The following is a 23,040-nucleotide window of genomic DNA, read 5'->3' as shown; positions in this document are numbered from 1 at the left end:
AAAGAATAGTAGTGATGTTATTGTGGAAGTCTGTTATAGACCATCAAATGAAGAAGAGGAAGTGGATGAGACATTCTTCAAATAACAAGGAGTCCAGTGGCACCTTAAAGACTAACAGATTTATTTGGGCATAAGCTTTTGTGCATAAAAAGCCCACTTTTTCAGATGCATGGAGTGAAAATTACGGATGCAGGCATAAATATACTGGCACATGAAGAGAAGGGCTTTTTATGCACGAAAGCCCAAATAAATCTGTTAGTCTTTAAGGTGCCACCGGACTCCTCATTGTTTTTGTGGATATAGACTAACATGGCTACCCCTCTGATATTCTTCAAATAGGTAACAAGATTAGCTAACACACACGAGCTAGTATTAATGGGGAATTTTAACTTCCTTGATATCTGTTGGAAGACTAGTACGGTCAAATGTAAGAATAGAATCATAGAAATGTAGGACTGAAAGGCAACTCAGTAGGTCATCTAGTCCAGTCCCCTGCACTGAGGCAGGACTAAGTATTATCTGGACTATTTCACAAAGCTGAAAACAATTATGGACCAAATCAACTAGGAGGAAGAATTTAATCAGGAAAATATGAATGATAATTGAGAATCATTTAAGAACACCGTACTAGATGTCCCAAAACCACAATCCCATGATCAAGGAAGAAGGCTATGCTGGTTAAAAATAGAACTTGGATTAGAGGGGAAGTGAAGGTAACTGTAAATGCGCCCACACATGCACGTGTGCACACAGTTGATAGTAATGACTATAAATCAGAAATTAAGAATTGTAGACTATTGATAAGGGAAGCCAAGGGACACAAGGAGAACATATGCCAGCATAATCAAGGACAATAAAAAGGTGTTTTTAAATTCTGACAGTGATATTGGTCCTTTACTAGATGGAAGTGGTAGAACTATCAATAATGCGGAAAAGGAAGAAATGTTCAATACATTTCTTTTCTGTATTTGGGGGGGAAAAAACATCTGATGCAATCTCGTCACACGGTGATGGTAAAAGTCTTTCCATTCCACTAGTATGACTGGAGGATGTTAAACAGAAGCTACTAAAGTCAGACATTTTTAAAATCAGATGGTCCAGATAACTTGCATCAAGAGTTCTAAAAGAGGTAGCTGAGGAGCTAACTGGACCATTAATGTTGATTTTCAATATGTCTGGTTAAGTTCCAGAATACTGGAAGATAGCTAATGTTGTTCCAATTTTTAAAAAGGATAAACTGGGTGACCCGGATAATTATAGTCCTCTTGGTCTGATATTGCTCCCAGGCAAGATAATGGAGTGATTGACACGGGACTTGATTAATAATGAACTAAAGAGGGGTAATGAATTAATGCAAATCAACATGGATTAATGGAAAATAGATCTTGTCAAACTAACTTGATATCTTTTCTTGATGAGATTACAAGTTTGGTTGATAAAAGTAATAGTGTTGATGTAATATACTTAGACTTCTGTAGAGTTTTTGAGTTGGTACTGTATGACATTTTGATGAAAAAATAGAATGATATTAAATTACCATGGCACACATTAAATAAATTAAAAACTGGCTAACTGATAAGTCTCAAAATGTAACTGTCAACAGGGAATTGTCATGAAGCATGTCTGTTTCCAGTGGTGTCCTCCAGGGATCAAATCTTGGCCCAATACTATTTAATATCTTTATCAATTATTTGGTAGAAAACATAAAATCATCACTGAGTTTGCAGATGACACAAAAACTGGGGGAGTGGTAAATAAAGAAGAGGGCAGGTCACTGATTCAGAATGATCTAGCTCACTTGGTAAACTGGGCGCAAGCAAACAGTGTGTGTTTTTTAATATGGGTAAATGTGTAAAACTGGGAAGGAAGAATGTAGGCCATACTTACAGGATATATCCTGTAAGTTCTTTGTATGTGTAGGGGATATCAGAAAGTTGAGGAAACATCTAGAAGGTCATCCATTTTGGATCTGGTTTTGACCAACAGGGATAAATTAGTTGCGAACACAAAGGTGGTTGGGAACTTGGGAGGAAGTGATCATAATCTGATAGGATTCAAGAGCCTAAAGAAAGGAGGACATTTGAACAACAGAACAAGGACACTGGACTTCAAAAAGGCAGACTTCAACCAACTCCGAGAAATAGTAGGCACGACTCCATAGAGAGACCAATTAGGAAGAAAAGGAATTGAAGGGGGTTGGCATTTCCTAAAAGATGTAATACTAGAAGCTCAACATCAAGTAATTCCTATTCAGAGAAGAGATAAGTGCCTTTAGATATCTAAAAACCCAAATGGATACACAGAGGAAATGGAAGGAGAGGAACGTCACTAAGGAAGTGGACATGAGAATAGCATGAGTGTGTTGGAACAAAATCAGGAAAACCAAGGCAAGGAATGAGTTCCAACTGTCAAGAAAAGTTAGAGACAACAAGAAGGGCTTCTACAAGTATGTCATACAAAAAAGAAAGATCAGGGATGGTGTGGGTCTGCTGCTTAATGGAGAAGGTGAGCTGGTAACCACAGATGATAATAAGGTGGAGCTGCTCAGTGCCTACTTTGCTTCAGTCTTCACACAAAAAAATAACATGACCGGAAGACTAACAAAGTTAGTAGAGACGATAAAAGGGAAGGGACGCAGCTCAGGATAAGTAAAAAACACATCAGAGATCTTCTGACTAAATTGAATTAATTCAAGTCAGCAGGGCCTGATCCTGTTCATCCCAGGGTGCTGAAGGAATTAGCTGAAGAAATCTCAAAGCCACTGGCAATAATATTTACAAACTCATGGATGACAGTAGAGGTCCTGGAGAGCTGGAGAAAGCTAATGTAGTACCCATCTTTAAAAAGGGGGGAAAGGAGGAGCTATAGAAATTGTAGACCAGTCAGCCTGACCTCAATACCTGGGAAGATAACTAGAGCAATATACAAAATATACAATTTGCAAATATAGGGAGGATGAAGGGGTGATCACTAGCAGCCAACATAGATTTGCGAAGAACAAATCATGCCAAGCCAGATTGATTTCATTCTTTGACAAGGTAATTGGTTTGGTGGATAGGGGGAATGCGGTGGACATAGTACAAGCGGACTTCAGCAAGGCTTTTGACATAGTCCCACATGACATTCTCATAAGTAAACTGGAGAAATGCAGGTGGTTCTTCAAGTGTTTGTTCATGTCAATTCCAATCAGGTGTGTGCGTGCTGCGTGCACGACAGCTGGAAGATTTTTCCCCTAGCAGTATCCATAGAGTTGGCCTGGGAGCCCTCTGGAGTCATGCCTTCATGGCGCCCAATATAGGGCCCTGCTGACCCAACCTCCACTCAGTTCCTTCTTACCACCTGTGATGGCTAGCTGGAACTCCCTACCGCTCTTGCCTCGACAAGTGCGTGCTTTGCAGTATCTCTCTCCTCATGTACTTAGTTAGATTTAGCAGCACAGTAGTTTATAGTTAGTGTGGGTTTTCTTACAAGTTTCCTTTGGGGGGGTCTTTCTCTCCGACATTTTTCCCTGGCACCATGGTATGACTTGGTCTCCGGGCTTTAAACCATGATTGGACTGTGGTAGGTTTATGCCAAGAAGTGACCCGCATTTGTCATGCCTTAAGTGTCTGGACGAGGGGCATCTCAGAGACCACTGTAAAATCTGTAAGGGTTTTCACCCCAGGATCCTTATGGACAGAGAGCAGCACCTCCGAGTCCTACTTATGGAGGCAGGTCTTCGGCCTCCACACAAATTTTGTAGGTTTTCGGTCCCTAATTTTACCCTTCAGGTTGCTTTATCTCCATTTCATAGAATCATAGGTGTGGAAGGGACCTTGAGAGGTCATCTAGTCCAGTCCCCTGCATTCATAACAGAACTAAGTATTATCTAGACCATCCCTGACAAGTGTTTGTCTAACCTATGCTTAAAATTTTTAGAATAGTAATTTTAAAAACTGCAACACCAATAAGCCAGGTTTTTTCAGTCATCCCTGAACCATTTCATATTCTCAATTCAAGGTCTGAATGGCATCATCCTTGTGACATTCTCCCAGAGTGGGTTCCCTGATAACTTAATCTCTGTTGCCAGAAACCTTAAGGTCTCTGGCCTGCTGTCTCCAGTGCAATTTCACATGCACACAGAGTTTGACCCCCTTTCCTCTAAAAAGTTAATCACTTTGGAACAAGTCCAAATATTTTTCTGGGACTAGAGTGATAGTTGCTGATCTGTGGCTCCCATTTACCTTAGTATTGCTGTTCCTAGAGAGAAACACAGTGTCAGCTTGCCTGTTTTCCTCTGGTCCCATCCCTCTGTCAAGAGCTGTGGTGGTTCTGTACTTAGCATCAGTAGTAATTGTAGATGAATCCTATTTGAGGCTAGTATCTTCTCCCCATTAAGCCTTTTTGCTTTCTCCCCAGACACAAGCTGGCTGACCAGAAGACTCGGAAGTCTTTAGGCCGAGAAGAGTTCCGTCTCTTGCACTATGCTGGAGAGGTCACCTACAGTGTCACAGGTAAATGTTACACAACAAGTACACCATTGCCTGACACCAGGGTCACTTACCGTCCCCATTTTCCCCCACTTCAGACAGTTACACTTCCTTTTTCTCCTCCTATCTCCTGCCATTCAGATTAATACATTCACATAATATCTAAATATGTAATTTGATTAATCAAATTACTTTTCCAGCTCAAGGTCCTGCCTTACTGGGGAGGATTTCCCATGAAACAGCCACAGCAGATTGAGTTGTTTTGTTTTTCTCTAGGTTTTCTGGATAAAAACAATGACCTTCTATTTCGGAACCTGAAGGAGGTGAGTGTCGATCGAGAACTGCCTGTTTTGTGGAGTATTGTAAAGGATCAAGTTGCGAATGGAGTGGGCTGTGAAGGTACCATCTCTGTCTTGGACCTTTCAATCTTCAGGATGCATTGTTCACATGTGTACACTATGTAAAAAGAGGTCCCAGATTTTGTTTTATCATTGGTGTTTATCATAGAAATTAGAGACAGAAAAGACAAACTGGGTCTCATCTGTTCTCCTGCCAACTCCCAAAAATACACATTCTAGTACTTTGTCCAGTCCGCCTTTAAACAATTTTCATGCATTTGTCCCCTGCTGTTTCTTTCTAGACCATGTGCAACTCGGAGAATACTATCGTAAATCATTGTTTTGAGAGGACTGAGTTGACAGATAAAAAGAGACCTGAAACGGTAAGAACACAATTGTTGGATTGAAGCATAGTCATTTCCAATTACTGAAGATAATGTCTCCTTCTCTCTAACTTTGTGGTGTAAAAGGACTTCCATGATGTTTAAAGCTTTGATACTGAAAAATTTGTTCTTAGCCTTATGTGTGTGATGCAGTGTCACAAAAACTAGTCGTATCTGAGTCTTTCTTCTTTCTTCTAGGCGGCAACTCAGTTTAAGAACAGTCTGTCCAAACTAATGGAAATTCTGATGTCCAAGGAGCCATCATACATTCGCTGCATTAAACCTAATGATGCTAAACAAGCCGGTAAGGTTTTAGTGACTCTCTCTCTCTTGTCTGCTGCTTCAGGCAATTTCCAGTCTTTAGGAATGTGTAGGAAATTCACACCAAAAGTTATAACTTGAGAGCACAGATCAGGAAAAGATGCTGTCCAGATTCTGCTAAGATAAAATAATTGATTTGTAGAATGTCAAGATGGGTGAGGTAATATCTTTTACTGGACCAACTTTTGTTGGTGAAAGAGACAAGCTTGTGTCTATTCTGTATTCATGACGAATTCTTTTCTTGCCCTCATTGTAGCCATGACTCAGTCACTGGAGAAGTTCTGTCAGGGTGTAGAATGACCATCATCAACGTTCCGAGCCTCTCCATTCTGATTCTTTACCTAGTTTCTGTCTCATAAGAATCCAAAATAGTTATTAGGCTGCTTTATGGCCTGTGTTATACAGGAGGTCAGACAAGACGATCTAATGGTCCCCCTTCTGGCTTTAAAATCTTTGAATCTGTTTTTTAAGCTTTGCTGTTTGTTGCTGACTGTTTATTGTCATCATATTAATAGTAATTTGAGTTTGGGTTTTATTGCCAGGGACTTTATTTTGCTTGATGTTCTATCGCCAAACAAGAAATTCTCAATAAAATGTATTAAACATATATAAAAATAAAAGGGAAAACCATTAAAACTTGTCACTGTTAAAAAATTGAAGCATAATTCAATTCTTCATTTTAACAGGCTTTCTTATTCTTCCTCTTTCCCCTCTCCCATTGTCATAGCATCTTTTAAAGGGAAACTCTTGCTTAAAAGTCTCTTAAATGGCATCAAGTATCCTTGTTGAGGAAAGAATCCATTTCAGGTGGTATCTCTGATATTTTGTCATTGGTGCGGTTTCTTTTTAAGACAAAACATGTCAAACATACAAAGGGAAAGAGAGAAAAGAATAGCAACAGATAGGAAAATGCAACTTCTGTTCTTGGTGCTTGGAGTTCAGTTACGGGAAGATCATAGGCACAGCACATGGCCCAATTAGGCACTGCTGGTAGGTAAGAATTGCTGTTAGCTTATTGAACTGGTCACAGCAAAGTTCTGAGATGTGACTCTTCGCAACAGTTATTCAGGATATCGCTATAGAGATGTTGATGTTATCCAGTTTTCCCTTCTTGTGTGGTCTTGTCAGAATGTCTTCTAGGCTCAGGAAATAGAAGGCCCAGTGATGTGATAATAAATCCCCAAACCTCCATGTGTGGTGGTGGTGATCCTGGTGGGAATGCCAGTGCTGGTGATAGAGTGGATAAAAATTGATTATTTTTTATTTAAATCAAATAAGGTTTATTTGTTAAAACTAAATCTATTTAAAATAAAATTTAAAACTGACCACCTATATCAAAGCATAATTTATGATAAATTAAAATAATTTAAATTAAATACAAAAATATTATTAAGCAATACATAATTGCTACCAAGTTTTAAAGAGGGTTCAACCACTGAACTACAGGAAGTCACTGGCTAAGCTCCTGGAACCAAAGTTTCTTCTTCAAGAGATGTCCCTGTGGGTGCTCCACGTCAGGTCAAGGTGCGTCCCAGCGCCTTCGATCGGAGACTTCTCCAGCAGTACCTCTACGGGCTGCACATGCCCTGTGCCTACCTCTCGAGCGGTCAGTGTTTGAATAGCGCATGCATAACCTGGGCTCCTCAGTTCCTTCTCTACCATCCCGGGCTAGAGACGGAGTTCAGCAGTGCTCTTTGAGATTAGCTAGTTAGTTTGTTTCTCAGTTCAGTTAGTTTTTAGTCATTAGAATTACTATTTAGATAAGTTACATTAGCTGTTACAGGCACCGTCCTTTGATCTTAAAAAAACAACTCCTCTGCGGTTACAGACATGCCTGGCTCCCCAGGCTTCAAGAGATGTGCCTCCTGTAATGATGCCATCCCCATCTTGGATGGGCATTCACTGTGCGTACACTGTTTGGGGGAGTCTCATGTACCCCAATAATGCATCCACTGTACCAAATTGAAAGCGCGGATCTGCAAGGACAGGGAGCTCAGGCTTAAAATGCTGCTCCTGGAAAACACTCTCAATCCTGCTTCTGACACCTCTGTGACACCCTCCAGAGGCAAAGCAAAAGCAAAAAAACGACCAGCTTCCTCCCCCCTCAGGAGCCGTTCCTCGGAGAAAAAGTTAAAAGGAGCTCTCCTGTCTTTGGTAACTCCTGCTCCGCGGCTCAGCACCTTTCACGCGGCAGGCACCTCAGGCACTGACCGTGAGTCGGCTGCCCCACTACATGGTGCCGAGGCTCAGGGCTTTCAGTTGCCCACCTCTTTCAGCTCTCCCTCGGCCACTTCTGCCAGTATGGTGCCTACAGCTGCTATGGTGCCTAGAGCTGCTATGGTGCCGGCAATACAAGCGGTGGCTGCAGACCATCCTTTGATCTTGTGGCTCCACTTTTACAGCCGCTGCTCTTGGCACCGAGCCTCCTGAGGTCTCCAGCCTCCATTGCAGTGCCTACCTCAGGGGCATCTACTCCGTGGAGCCAGCTTTCACCCCCGGGACACCCTTCGGTGCATCAGCAGATGCCCCAGCAGACTCTGCCTCCACTAGCTACACCGGCACCAACTCCTGGTCAGTCAGCTCCACCGCAGTTTTTACAGCCAGAGTAATTAAGGGTGTCCCATGCTCCTGAGTCTCCTCAGCACCAGTCTATCACTGAGACCTTTAGCACCCTATCTTTAGCACCCTACCTTCAGTACTCCCCTACCACTTCAAGCTTCCTCCAGTGAAGTGTGGGAGGAGGAAGAGGAATACAATGACCAGATGTTTTCCTCTCAATACTCTCCCCAGATTCAGTTACCTACAATTGGGAGACATACTACCGCATGATCTCCATATCCTCATGGCTATCCACACTGGTATGGCAATCCCTGGATGGGACCACCTATTCCGCCCCCCACCCCGGGGCAATGGCCATACTGTAGTCCATGGAACTACACCACACCACACTCAGGTGTTCCATGGGCTGCCCAGAGGAAAGCTGTCAGACCCTCCCCACTGCCGGCTCTCACTGAAACCCAGATAAGACCTGACATGGCCGCCACCCCTACAGAGGACACGGCCCCGCACACCTCCTCTACAGCGATAACACCATAAGACACCATGGTACTCCCGCCACTAATGAGCTCGCCCACTTTCAAGAGTTGTTTCAGAAGGTAGCAGAGGAACTCAAGATTACCCTGGAAGAGGTACCTGAAACACACCATGAGCTTACTGACATCCTGCAAGCTACGACCTCCTCCAAAATAGCCCTACCAATTAATGGTGCCATTATGGAACCTGCTAAAACTATTCGACAGATCCCAGCCACAATAACAGCCACTAGCAAGAGACTGGACCACAAATATTTTGTCCCATCTAAGGGTTTTGAGTTTCTATTTATGCACTCCTCACCTAATTCCCTAGAGGTCGACATGGCCAATCAAAAAACAAATACCAACACTTCCGATCCACTCCATCGGACAAGATAACAAGAGACTGGACTCCTTAGGCTGCAAAGTGTATTCTTCTTCCACTTTGCAGTTTAGAGTAGCGAATTATGCGGTGTTCTTAGCAAAATATGACCACAAAAATTATGCTAAGGTAATGCAATTTATTGATGATGTGTCGGAGGATAAATGACAACAATTTAAAGCAGTGGTGTCCGAGGGCCAATTCATAGAATATCACGGTTGGAAGGGACCTCAGGAGGTAATCTAGTCCAACCCCCTGCTCAAAGCAGGACCAATCCCCAATTAAATCATCCCAGCCAGGGCTTTGTCAAGCGTGACCTTAAAAAATTCTAAGGAAGGAGATTCTACCACCTCCCTAGGTAACGCATTCCAGTGTTTCACCACCCTCCTAGTGAAAAAGTTTTTCCTAATATCCAACCTAAACCTCCCCCACTGCAACTTGAGACCATTACTCCTTGTCCTGTCATCTTCTACCACTGAGAATAGTCTAGAACCATCCTCTTTGGAACCACCTCTCAGGTAGTTGAAAGCAGCTATCAAATCCCCCCTCATTCTTCTCTTCTGCAGACTAAACAATCCCAGTTCCCTCAGCCTTTCCTCATAAGTCATGTGTTCCAGACCCCTAATCATTTTTGTTGCCCTCTGCTATACTGTCTCCAATTTATCCACATCCTTCTTGTAGTGTGGGACCCAAAACTGGACACAGTACTCCAGATGAGGCCTCACCAATGTCGAATAGAGGGGAATGATCATGTCCCTCGATCTGCTGGCTATGCCCCTACTTATACATCTCAAAATGCCATTGGCCTTCTTGGCAACAAGGGCACTCTGTTGACTCATATCCAGCTTCTCGTCCACTGTCGCCCCTAGGTCCTTTTCCGCAGAACTGCTGCCTAGCCATTCGGTCCCTAGTCTGTAGCGGTGCATGGGATTCTTCCGTCCTAAGTGCAGGACCCTGCACTTATCCTTGTTGAACCTCATCAGATTTCTTTTGGCCCAATCCTCCAATTTGTCTAGGTCCCTCTGTATCCTATCCCTACCTGCCACCGTATCTACCACTCCTCCTAGTTTAGTATCATCCGCAAATTTGCTGAGAGTACAATCCACACCATCCTCCAGATCATTTATGAAGATATTGAACAAAACCGGCCCCAGGACCGACCCTTGGGGCACTCCACTTGATACCAGCTGCCAACTAGACATGGAGCCATTGATCACTACCCGTTGAGCCCGACAATCTAGCCAACTTTCTACCCATCTTATAGTGCATTCATCCAGCCCATACTTCTTTAACTTGCTGACTAGAATACTGTGGGAGACCGTGTCAAAAGCTTTGCTAAAGTCAAGAAACAATACATCCACTGCTTTCTCTTCATCCACAGAACCAGTAATCTCATCATAGAAGGTGATTAGATTAGTCAGGCATGACCTCCCACGCAGCTCTTCAAGCTGCCCTCGATGCTGCGGACACAGCCGCCAGATCCACAGCCACGGCCTTCATCATGCGATGGGCCTCGTGGTTTGCATCTTCCTCCATTCCAAAGGAGATACAGAATACAGTCAAAGATCTCCCCTTCGATCAAGACAAGCTCTTCGCCTCTATGACTAATGAGGTCCTTCACTCCGTGAAGGACTCGCGTGCCACACTCCGATCCTTAGGTATCCAAACACCTGCCTCAAAGAAGAGACAATATAGATATCAGCCATAACAACGACCGCATTACCATATCTTTGCGCAACATCTACCTTTAAGACAATATGATACACAACAACAACGGCATAGTCCCAGGAACCAACAACGTCACCCTCCGCAAACAATGGCAAACCACCCGCCTAAGCCAAATAAACAAATTTGAAGTCTTGGTCGAGGGTATAGAAAACCTCGCACCCTCTTCAGCGCCAACGCCAACCAACCATTTCTTTGGACGCCATTTGTGTCCATTCTTGGCCAACCGGAAAACCATCACTATGGACAGATGGGTCCTGGAAATTATCAGATTGGGTTATGCCATCCCCTTCCTCTCCTTACGTCCCACCCACCCTGTCCCTCTTCAGGGACCCCTCTTATGAATAATTGCTCTATCAGGAGGTACAACACCTCATACATCTTGGAGCAATAGAGAAGGTACCCCTACAACACAGAGGGAAAGGCTTTTACTCCCACTACTTCTTGGAAAAGAAAAACGACGGTTGGCGCCCTATCCTTGATCTTCGATGTTTGAACAACTTTGTCAAGAAACAGAAATTCCGGATGGTTACTTTCCCAATGATAATTCCGACGCTGGAGCAAGGAGATTGGTTTTCAACCCACGACCTCCAAGACGCATATTTCCATGTCTCTATCCACCCTTCCCATTAACGTTTCCTCAGGTTTGCTGTGGGAGCGCAACACTAACAATACAGAGTCCTCCCATTTAGCCTCTCCACCTCACCACATGTCTTCTCCAAGGTGCTAGCAGTTGTAATAGCACATCTCAGGAAAAAAGGAATCATCATATTTCCTCACCTGAACGATTGTCTGCTCAAGTCTCCCGCTCAGTTAGAAGCGAACCATGCAACTCTTGCAACCCTTCACTGCTTCTGCACCTTGGGCCTGCAAATAACTGAAAACAAATCTACTTCATCGGTGCCCACCTTGATTCCACCACTGGTCTTGCATCTCTTCCCCAGGACAGATTCCACACAATGGGCAACCTTATTACCCAGATACGTGTCAGCCCACAGACTACAGTCCAAGACTCCCTACAGCTCTTAGGACGTATGGCTGCTTCCACATTTGTGGCTGCAAATGCTCGCCTTTACATGCGATGCCTTCAGGGTTGGCTAGCCACGGTATACAAACCAAACAAGCACAGGCTAAACAAGTTACTAACAATGCCCCAGAAAGTCAAGGACTCCCTTCTGTGGTGGATCTCTCCCATTAACCTCTGCACCAGGATTCCCTTCCGACTAGATCCCCCTTCCATTACCATCACCACAGATACATCCCTCACAGGATAGGGAGCACACATTGGCCACCTCACCACTCAGGGCCTCTGGGGTGCTTCGGAAACCAAGCTTCACATAAATTTGCTAGAGCTCTGGGCCGTACGCAATGCCTGCCTCCATTTCCTTCCCATCATCCAAAACCTTCAAATTATGATCGACAACATCACATGTTTTATGTCAACAGACGGGGGAGCCCGATCACACTCCCTCTGCACAGAGGAAGTAAAACTTTGGAACTGGTGTCTTCAACACAAGATCCATATCTCTGCCTCATACCTGCCAGGTTCTCAGAATAACACCACAGACTAGCTCAGCTGATAGTTCTCCATACAGCACAAGTGGAAACTCAATGACACCATTCTTTCCAACATTTTCCAGACCTGGGGTTATCCCCAGCTGGATCTATTTGCCACAGCAACAAACAAAAAATGCCCAATATTCTGCCCCGGAGCAGGCCGGGGGAAACACTCTCACTGGGAGATGCCTTTATGTTCCCATGGTCCGAAACTCTCATGTATGTGTTCCCACCAATGCCTCTATTGCACAGAGCAATTCAGAAGATATGAACAGACAGAGCCAACATCATTCTCATAGCCCCAGCATGGCCCAGACAACCGTGGTACCCCTTTCTCGTGCACATGTCGGTCAAGCTACCCATTCCCCTTCCCCCACTCGGCAACCTCCTATTTCACCCTGACGTACAATGTCTCCACCTGAGGGCCTGGCTGATCAATGGTTCTGTAATGCGGAGTTAACATTTTCGGACCAAGTGTGCACTGTCTTGCTACACAGCAGAACACACAAAACGCGCACGACCTACCTGCATAGATGGAAACGGTTCACATCTTGGTGTGCTGACAAACAGACCTCTCCAGTTTCTGCTTTACTCCCACTGATACTGGATTTCGTGTTACACCTTAAAACACCTGTCCCCTCTACGAGCCCACTCAAGGTCCACCTTGCAGCAATCACTGCCTTCCATCATAAGATTAGCAACGTTATGGTCTTTGCCCATCCAATCACCAAAAGGTTCCTGAACGGTATCCAGACGTTATACCCAGATGTGAAACCGCCTGCTGTACCTTGGGATTTACACCTAGTCCTGAAAGCCCTGATGGATAAACCCTTTGAACCAATGGTTACCTCCTCCTTTCTCCACCTCTCCATGAAGACCACCTTCCTCATAGCAATCACGTCTGCCAGATGAGTAGGAGAAATGGGGGCACTTATGGCAGACCCTCCGTATATCACATTCTTTCGCGATAAGGTCACACTCCACACGAATCCAAAGTTATTACCTAAGATACACTCTTCCTTTCACCTCAGTGAACCTATACACCTCCCAACATTTCCCCCCAAACCTCACGCTAACGCCTTTGAAACAACAATGCACACTCTTGATGTTCGCAGAGCATTATCCTTTTGCCTGGATAGAACAAAACCGTTTAGAAAACCCCCCAGACTTTTGTCTCTTCTACTCAGCGTTCACAGGGAAATGCTATCTCTACACAGAGACTTTCCAAAAGGATTGCTGACTACATACGCCTTTGTTACCAACTCGGGCAAATACAACCTCCTACATCAATTAGATCACTCTACCAGCGCTGTCTCCACCTCCACGGCCTTTCTCTGTAATGTCCCACTGTCTTACATATGCAAGTCAGCTACCTGGGCGTCAAACCTTACCTTCGCTAATCGCTACGCTCTCATCCACACTGCAGCGTCCGACACCAGCTTGGGTAGAGCTGTCGTGTTGTCAGCCTTCTTGCCTCATCCGAAATCCCAGCCATCCTAAGGGATGCTGCTTTTCAGTCACTTGAAGTGGAGCACCCACAGGGACATCTCTCTCTCGAAGAGGAGGTTACTCACCCTGAGCAGTAACTGACGTTCTTCGTGATGCATGTCCCTATGGGTGCTCCACTACCTGCCCTCCTCCCCTCTACTTCGGAATTCAGAATGCACTCTGTTGTAGAGAAGGAACTGAGGACCTGACTAAGGTCAGGCTTGACAAAGCCCTGGCTGGGATGATTTAAATGGGGATGGGTCCTGCTTTTGAGCAGGGGGTGGGACTAGATGACCTCCTGAGGTCCCTTCCAACCCTGCTAGTCTGTGATTCTATGGGGAGCCCAGGCTGTGCACATGCTATTCCAAGGCTGACCGCTCGAGAGGTAGGCACAGCGCATGTGCAGCCCGTAGGGGTACTGCTGGAGAAGTCTCCGATGGAAGGCGCTGGGACGCACCTTGACCTGACGTGGAGCACCCACAGGGACACTCATCTCGAAGAACGTCAGTTACTGCGCAGGGTGAGTAACCTCCTCTTGCTGAAGTACTAAACCAACTTTGGACAGCAGTAGCCTCTTCTGAAGGTGAAGAGAAAATACTTTCTTCATTCAGTTTATTCAGCTAGTTCAGTTCAATGACTAGTTGATTAAAAATTAAGAAACCAATTCGGAGTTGAAAAAGCAGGAAAGCATGTTTTCCTCTTCCAATCTATGAATAAAACTAGGTGGAAGAGAATGAGATCATCTAGTTCTAACATCTTGAAGGACATGGTGACCAGAAACAATCAGTTCATACAAAGGTAATTTTATTTTGTTAAAAAAATTAAAATGATGTTTTTTGTGCATTTTTCCATTGAATTTGAATTGCATTCAAACTGAGCTTGACACAAATCACAGGTAAAAGGTTAATCATTTAATAAATAGAAAATGGTAAATGATGTATTTCCTAACATAATTTAAAAAATGTAGAGATTAAAAATGTAAATAAATGTAAGTTAAGCTTTGTAACTGTGTATAGATATATTGTATCCTCCTGGCTAGCAAAAAGAAGCACCAAAATTAATGTTAGTTGAAAATAACATTTTTTAATGGTTACCAACTAATGAGAATCACCCTTTCCTTAGGAAAATAGCTAAAAAGTACAAATACAAAACATTATTAAAATCAAAGATTTAAATCATGGTTACCTGCTTACTGGTCCAAAGAAATCGAAGCCTTGTCCATCGTCACATTTTCACATGGTTCATATGTGGATATGTTTGTCCCCATAGAAAGGTTTGGGTGTGTTGCTGTAACAAATCTGTAATCTTACGAGAAACCTTGAAACCACCGATTTAGCAGCTCTTTTAGCTCCAGCAAATTCTGTTTATATTTCTTTGAATCTGTTTGTTTTGTGCTTTTTTTTAACAATTTTACTGAACAACCCATAGTAAGACTCAACATAACCCATAGGGTTGCCAACTTTTACTTGCACAAAACCGAACACCCTTGCCCCGCACCCTGCCAATCCCCTCCAATGAGGTCCCGCCCTCACTCACTCCATCCCCCCTCCCTCACTCGCTCATTTTCACTGGGCTGGCTCAGGGGGTTGGGGTGTGGGAGGGGCTCTGGGCTGAGGCAGGGAGTATGGGCTCTGGGGTGCAGGTTCCAGGGTGGGGCCAGAAACGAGAGGTTCAGGGTGTAGGAGGGGGCTGCGGGCTGAGACAGGACATTGTGGTGTGGGGGGATGAGGGCTCTGGTGTGGGGTTGGGGGTGAGGGATTTGGGGTCCGGGAGGGGGCTCCAGGCTGAGGGGTTCAGAGTGCAGGAGGGGGATCAGGGCACTGGGGCAAGGGGATGGGGTGTGGGCTCAGGGGTGGGGCTGGAGATGAGGGGTTTGGGGTGTAGGAGCATGCTCCGGGCTGGGACCAAAGGGTTTGGAGGGCAGGAGGGGGATCATGGCTGGGGTAGGGGGTTGAGGCATGGCAGGGATTGCAGGCTATGTGAGGCACTTACCTCAGGCAGCTCCCGGAAGCATCATCATGTCTCCCCTCCGGCTATTACGTGGAGGTGCGGCCAGTTGGTTCTGCTTGCTGCCCCATCGGCAGACGCTGCTCCTGCAGCTCTCATTGGCCGCAGTTCCTGGCCAATGGGAACTGCGGAACCGGTGCTTGGGGCATGTGGAGCCCCTGTGCATGTCCCTACGCCTAGGGGCCGGAGGGGGGACATGCTGCTGCTTCTGGGAGCTGTGCAGAGCCGTGGCAGGCAGGGAGCCTGCCTTAACCCTGTTGCGCCACCGACCGGGCTTTTAAAGGCCCTGTCAGCGGTGCTGACCAGAGTCACCAGGGTCCCTTTTCAAAAACCAGAAACCTGGCAATCCTACATAACCAGCCTTCAAGACTCTTCCTGGTCCCTGGAGTTCTTAAGAACGACACTACGCAACTGGTATTGAGCTGGCCAGCCTTGGATTTGACTGTTATATATGAAGGAGAGCTTCTTAGTACTCTATGGGTGAAGAAGGCTGACTTTCATGTGGCAAATGGAATGTTCACTTAATTGACACGTTGGCTGAGTTCCTGATGGCAAAGTTTAGTTATTATATAGTTCAGGGGTGGCCAACCTGTGGCTCCGGAGCTACATGCGGCTCTTCAGAAGTTAATATGCTGCTCCTTGTACAGGCACCGACTCCAGGGCTGGAGCTACCGGCGGTAACTTTCCAGTGTGCTGGGGGGTGCTCACTTCTCAATCCCTGGCTCTGTCACAGGTCCTGCCCCCACTCCACCCCTTCCCACTCCCTCCCCTGAGCCTGCCATGCCCTCACTCCTCCCCTCTCCCCCCCCCCAGCCTCCTGCATGCCACGAAACAGCTGATCAGGAGGTGTGGGGAGGGAGGGGGAGGTGCTGATCGGTGCAGCTGCCGGTGAGGGGAGGTGTGGGTGGGGATGGGGGGGTTGCTGATGTATTACTATGGCTCTTTGGCAATGTACATTGGTAAATTCTGGCTCCTTCTCAGGCTCAGGTTGGCCACCCCTGATGTAGTTGGTTAATTGGCAGAGTTATTACAAAGAGCTGATACCAGAACAGTTCCTTTTCCAGATTGAAGGACAGCTGTAATATGATGATTTTCTACCATTTATGTGATTTCTAGGTCGGTTTGATGAAGTTCTAATCCGACATCAAGTGAAGTACTTAGGCCTGATGGAGAACCTGAGAGTGCGCAGAGCTGGTTTTGCTTATCGCCGGAAATATGAAATCTTCCTGCAGAGGTGGGATTTACAATAATTGTCTCAAATCTGTTCTCCCTCACCATCTCTGCACTAACGTGTTCAGAACAGGAAGTTTCTATACAGCAAACAACATGTAATCTGGTTAACTAAAAGGTCTTGGTTACCAGAATGGATCTCTGTTTGAGGGAGAGGCACTGTGGCTTCCCCTTTGTACCCTGCAGAAGTGCTCCATTTTACTTCTCATTCTGAAGTCTCTCACTTGTCTATTTCCAGATACAAATCACTGTGTTCAGAAACGTGGCCCACGTGGGAAGGGCGGCCCCATGATGGAGTGGCTGTGCTTGTGAAACATCTAGGCTACAAACAGGAAGAGTATAAGATGGGCCGGTCAGTTATTTCTTCTTCCCTGATTTGGGGTTGTGAGTCATAGGGAGTCTGTGTTTAAATATGGCCCCTGTGTCTAGAGGGTGAGGGGGAGAGCAGAAGCCGCAAGGGGATGGTGAGGGCAGGAAGTAGGTCCCTCTGGCCTCTTATACATAATCATACATTTCCATTTCCAGAACAAAGATTTTTATTCGTTTTCCCAAGACTTTGTTTGCAACAGAAGATGCTTTGGAGATACGGAAGCAGAGTCTGGGTAAGTCAGACACATTTAACCAGCTGGTTTAGCAGACAACTATCAGCGTGCCTTATTTTTTGAATTGACCTATTCTCTATCAGATTCCCAACCTTGGCCACTATTTCTAATTGATAGCTCTTTTTTCTTTTCCAATTTCAGCCACAAAAATCCAGGCCACATGGAGAGGCTTCTATTGGCGACAGAAATTCCTGCACCTGAAACATTCAGGTATGTGAGGGCATGCAAAGGTGAATAAGCTTATGGCTAATTACCTGTATAGTTGGAAGCTCCTATTCTGTTCCTAGCAAGGGGGTGGATGGAAAGGGGAACAGAAGTTGATCTCAGTTTGAGATGCAAGAATAAAAAGCCAGAAAGCATAGAGTAGATGGGAATGTTTTGGATTATATGGAATTAAGGAGTTCTGTCCAATGTGCAATACCTTTTTGTTTTTATTGTCTTCAGCAATAACTATCCAGTCATGGTGGCGTGGAACCCAGGGGCGCCGAAAAGCCTCCAAGAAAAAGTGGGCAGTGGAGACAATTAGACGGTGTGTTTACAATCTGCAACAATTTTTTTTTTTTTAAATGTGTAGAGAGATTCTCAAAACCTAGTTTCTAACAATGAACAGATGGGGATAAACTGTCTTTTCAGTGTAGTTTCTGTGACTTTTTTAAAAAAAAATACATCTGTTGAACAAAGCCCAAGAAATGTTGGAATTTTCCTGTTTTCAATAACACAAGGATTCTGGTTCATGAGTGGAATAGAGAAGTTGGTGAATCTGTAGTTATTTTCATACACTTGAGACTATGATGTGAAACGTGAGTCTGGTGGCTGAAAACAAGCAGTTTTTCCTATAGGATGGCACTGATTACAGATCTCGGATACAAACTTCTAAAACTGGGCTCCATTGCAACAGGGGGACTGAAACATTACCACTGCACTTTTTATATATGTGTTGAATCCTCTATCCGTATGGACAGTTTCCCTGTACTATCCGCTCTTAACCGTATCTGCCCCGGGAGTCGCTGATAAAGCACATGTTCTCAGTTCTTTGCAGATCCCTGCTCAGTTCCCCTTGCTTTGCAAAGTGTTCCTTCTGTTTGTGTGATAGTTTCCGATTAATTTGTTTTTGCCCCCACAGATGCTAAGTCTCTTGTTTATAGTCAGTTGCCTTCAGTAATGGGGGCATAGGAAGTCTTGGTGTTAAACAGGTTCATTGTAGAATCATAGATTATTAGAATGGAAGACACTTAAATTCTTTAGTCTAATCATCTGTATCAAACCCATCCATGATGGTTACTGATCTTCCTTCTTCTGCCCATTCAGGTTTATTAAAGGTTTTATTTACCGGAACTACCCTCGCTGCTCAGAGAATGAATACTTCCTAGATTACATTCGCTACTCCTTCTTGATGAACCTCAAACGCAATTTACCAAAGAATGTTTTGGACAAATCGTGGCCAACTCCCCCTCCATCACTCTACGAGGTAGGCAGAAGAAAAAGAGAAGGAGTTGACTGCTCTGCGTAGACGGAGTCCTGCACTGTAGTTTCAGTTATTGAAGGCCCTAGGTCACACAGATGTCATTGAGAGAGCGGTGAGACCTGTAGAACCTTCATTAGTAGTGGTGATGTGTGAGAAAGAAAGAACTATGTTTGCCTCTCACTCTACACTGAATTAGTAGAACTGGCAGCAAAAATAACCAAAACATAAGTTAACATGTGTACTGAGCATCTTTGTGAAATTACAAAAATGACTGTTGATTATTTAATTTATTTTACATATAATTATTACTGAGATCAGTAAGCGACACTAAAAACGGAATCCAATTCTGACGTTGTTAAAAAGCAACTTTTCAAAGTAGAACTGCACTTTAGCACATTGGGTAAGATTTTCAGAAATGCCTAAGTGACTTAGTATTTTAAGTGTTGGAAAGATATCATTTAGCTCAGAATAAAATTTTCAAAAGCACCTCAGGGACTTCTGTGGGCACTTTTGAAAATTGAACCCATTTTGTTCTGAGTTAAATGGCTTCTGCCTGAATGGTTAAACTGGGGTGAAAAGCAATGGAATGGTATTTGATTACCCATAAAGAAAATAATTAAACTTTGTTTTCCTGTCCAGTACGTTATTTTATGCTTTGAAGAGTGGCCTCTAACCCAGAAAGGTGACAGTGCCCTGGATACATGCTTTCTCCACCTGAAAGATCACTGATCTGCAAAATAATCCCATAAAATATTATCTAAAGGCCCCATTTTTATGACATTTTCCAAAAAAATTGTTCCTGGGAGTGGATCTTCTTGGGTCCTTAAGATTCTTGTGTATGCCTTGTTTGGCTCATAGGTACCTCCAAAATAGGCTGGAGGATGTGAAGAGGAAAATTCCCAACCCCAAGCCCAAACAGTCTGGTTGGAGAACAATGCAGGACAAACTGTCTCAGCACAGGACAATAGATTACTTGTTGCTATTTAATTTTAAAAATATTTCTGCAATAACATACAGTGTTGAAGATGAGTTGTTCAGCTTCAGGCTTGCATTTTCTGCATTCATATCTCTTCTCTGTTCTCTCCTTATATTCTGTTTGAATTGTTTTGCCTTTGTTCAACTTAAAGCCATCTTCACATACCATCTTGTTTCTTCAGGTATCTCAGCTCTTGAGACAGCTGTGTATGCAAAACATGGTGTGGAGCTACTGCAAGAGAATCAGCCCAGAATGGAAACAGCAGGTGCAGGACATTTACGTTACTTACCAGATCTCTCAACTATTGCTAGGAACAAGAGGTGGGATCCACACAGGCACTTAGATGCCCAGAAAATCACAGGAACAGCATTGCGATCCACAAAGCCAAGTTAGAAACCTAGGCTCCCTATATAGTGAATGGGGAGAGATGGGTGCCTTAGAATGTGATCTACCACACTAAGTGGGGAGCCATGTAAACTAGCCAATGAGCAGTACAAACTGGGGGGTGGCGAGGAGTCCTAAGCCCCACCCCACTCACAGAGTTAGATACCTATTTCTGCTTAGTGATCAGTGATCCATGAACTGCCTGGAGTCAGGTGGCCTAAAGTCTCTTGTGGGAATGAGTTAGGCACCTGCTTTGCTTCACACAAAAGGGGGAAGTGGGGAGGAGTGGTGGTGCCCACTGTATAACTTTTAGCCCAGTGGCTAGCGGATTTGCTTGTGATATGGGAGACCCAGGCTCAAGTCCCTCCTTCCTGCCAGAGGGAAAGAAGGGATTTGAACAAGGTCTCCAGGCTCTCAGGAGGGTGCTCTAACCACTGAACTATGGGATATTCTGAGGTGAAGCTTCTTCAACCTCTTCTCTTGAAGCTGTTTCACTGTTAAGTGATGAACAAGTGATTGGAGCAGCAAAACTAGATCCTGGGTCGTTCCCCCCCGCCTGTTGGTGCATGCCCTAGCCACTGGACTACAGTCACTGGGACAAAGAAAGAGAGAATAGCTCTATTTACTAACCACTGGGCTAGATGTTATAAGGTGGGTGCTGCTGCAGCCTCCTCTGCCACCGCCTCCTTCCTTGGCAGCCGGATTTTTGAATGGGACCTGATCTGGTAAGCAGTCTTTGAGCACACCTACAAGATTGGGCCTCACAAGTGACTTAGGGAGCCAAACGCTTATCTTTCCCCAGTTTATGAATCACTCTGGGGCTTAGGTGTCTGGGTTCTTAGAGGGAGGCAGAAACATAGGTACCTAGGGAACATTTACTCTGAAAAATTAGGTGCTGAGTGAGTTTAGGCACCTACACGGTTTGGTGGTAGTTTTGTGGATTGCATTGGAGCTAAAACTGGGATATAGGTGCCTAAACCTTGTATTTTGGAGCCCAATCTGGGTTTTAGATGCCTAAACACATTTGCAGATCTGGGCCTAGGAGTTTTTCCTCAATTAACATTTTATTATAGGTGAAGCAGGGGGTTAGGGATTGATAGAGGGGAAAGGAGATGAAGCATTGGAGAGTGGTTGGATGGGGGAGGCAGATAAGACCAGATGGAGGAGAAGGCAGGAGTCCCAAGCGGGTAGCTAGATGCAGCAGGGAAAGAGGGCATCTCGGGACGAAGAAGGGTCTACAACTACTGGAGAACGCTCCCTTTCAGAACCTGCATTTGAGCCCAATAGTCTTGAGTCTCTCTACAATTCTCAGCTGTCATCAGATGCCCAGTTGACAGTCAGTTTCACAACTGTCTCATCATCTTTTAGTGGCTAGTCCACCTAGAGGATAACAGCCTACTACTGCTACTAGTTAGTCCATCAGCTCAAGTGGTAGAGTTTTGTGCTATGGATCTAAAGGTCCCAAACCCTGCTGCTGATCAAGCTGGAGGTTAATATGGTTCCATGTAATTTCTGGTGGGGTTTTCAGTTTGCTTTTAAAAACAATTGGGAAATCAATTCTCAAAAACTACATTAAAAGAACATTAAGGTTGCAAAGTGAAGCATGCAAAATTTAGGAAATGTCAGAATTAAGGTTGCCCTTGTGCATGTATATTTTGAGATATACTTCCTCACGAAAGACTAGGCTTTCATGGAAGAAGTTTGTTTTGAGGAGCAGTTTGAGGTATGGTAAATCAGGTCAATTAGGAACAGCCATATATAAACCAAAGAAAGCATAGAAAATATTAAATATGTGCAATAAAACTGAATTACCACTGCTGTTAGTACCTTACCATTTGCATTTCCTGACTTTGGACTTGTCTACATAAACATTTAGTTTCATTTCAAGTGCTGGTCCCTGTGTGTATTCCACTGTGGGATATGCATGTGCTAAACAAATCTGATAGGATTCTTGCAACCAGTATCCATTGCTCCACACCTTCACCATTGCTTTCTTCATGCTCTGCGTCAAGGGAATAAGGGGTGATGCCACCCAGCTGCCTCTCCAGTTCCTTCTTACCACCACATGATTTGAGTAAGAACCCTTGTGTCCAGAGCTGATCCTTGGTTTTCAATCTGTAAATACAGTGTTAAAAATGTGTTTTAGTGTTAGTTTACTTAATGTACATAGTTAATACCTTCCCCACCCCAGGGAGCCTCCCCTGCCTCCTCAGTATGGGATTTGGATTATGCCCAGGTTACAAGGCTTTAAAATCTGTCTCTTCTGCCCTCACTCCTCTTCAGTCAATCATAGAATCATAGAATATCAGGGTTGGAAGGGACCTCAGGAAGTCATCTAGTCCAACCCCCTGCTCAAAGCAGGACCAATCCCCAACTAAATCATCCCAGCCAGGGCTTTGTCAAGCCTGGCCTTATAAACATCTGAGGAAGGAGATTCCATCACCTCCCTAGGTAACCCACTCCAGTGCTTCACCACCCTCCTAGTGAAAAAGTTTTACCTAATATCCAACCTAAACCTCCCCCACTGCAACTTGAGACCATTAATCATAGAATATCAGGGTTGGAAGGGACCTCAGGAGGTCATCTAGTCCAAACCCCTGCTCAAAGCAGGACCAATCCCCAATTTCTTGTTCTGTCATCTG

At 44.6% G+C, this 23,040-nt stretch overlaps 1 protein-coding gene across 5 annotated transcripts in view; it reads left to right on the top strand.

The window, feature by feature from the left end:
- The window catches only part of MYO1C (myosin IC), a 122,128-nt gene that overhangs the window by 79,236 nt on the left and 19,852 nt on the right, over window positions 1-23,040 (top strand). For all 5 annotated transcript variants that reach the window (XM_084650750.1, XM_084650751.1, XM_084650753.1 and 2 more), the window contains exons 15-25: window positions 4,399-4,493; window positions 4,746-4,792; window positions 5,110-5,190; window positions 5,389-5,494; window positions 16,858-16,975; window positions 17,210-17,323; window positions 17,497-17,573; window positions 17,715-17,783; window positions 18,018-18,102; window positions 18,882-19,041; window positions 20,196-20,279. In XM_084650750.1, coding sequence (XP_084506876.1) covers window positions 4,399-4,493; window positions 4,746-4,792; window positions 5,110-5,190; window positions 5,389-5,494; window positions 16,858-16,975; window positions 17,210-17,323; window positions 17,497-17,573; window positions 17,715-17,783; window positions 18,018-18,102; window positions 18,882-19,041; window positions 20,196-20,279 — 1,036 coding nt within the window. The remainder of the gene's footprint in view (window positions 1-4,398; window positions 4,494-4,745; window positions 4,793-5,109; window positions 5,191-5,388; window positions 5,495-16,857; window positions 16,976-17,209; window positions 17,324-17,496; window positions 17,574-17,714; window positions 17,784-18,017; window positions 18,103-18,881; window positions 19,042-20,195; window positions 20,280-23,040) is intronic.

Source organism: Lepidochelys olivacea (assembly GCF_965140295.1).
Source record: "Lepidochelys olivacea isolate rLepOli2 genome assembly, chromosome: 17".
Lineage (NCBI taxonomy): Eukaryota > Metazoa > Chordata > Testudines > Cheloniidae > Lepidochelys > Lepidochelys olivacea.
The sequence above is the reverse complement of the archived record's forward strand: the minus strand, read 5'-3'. Positions and strand labels throughout refer to the sequence as shown.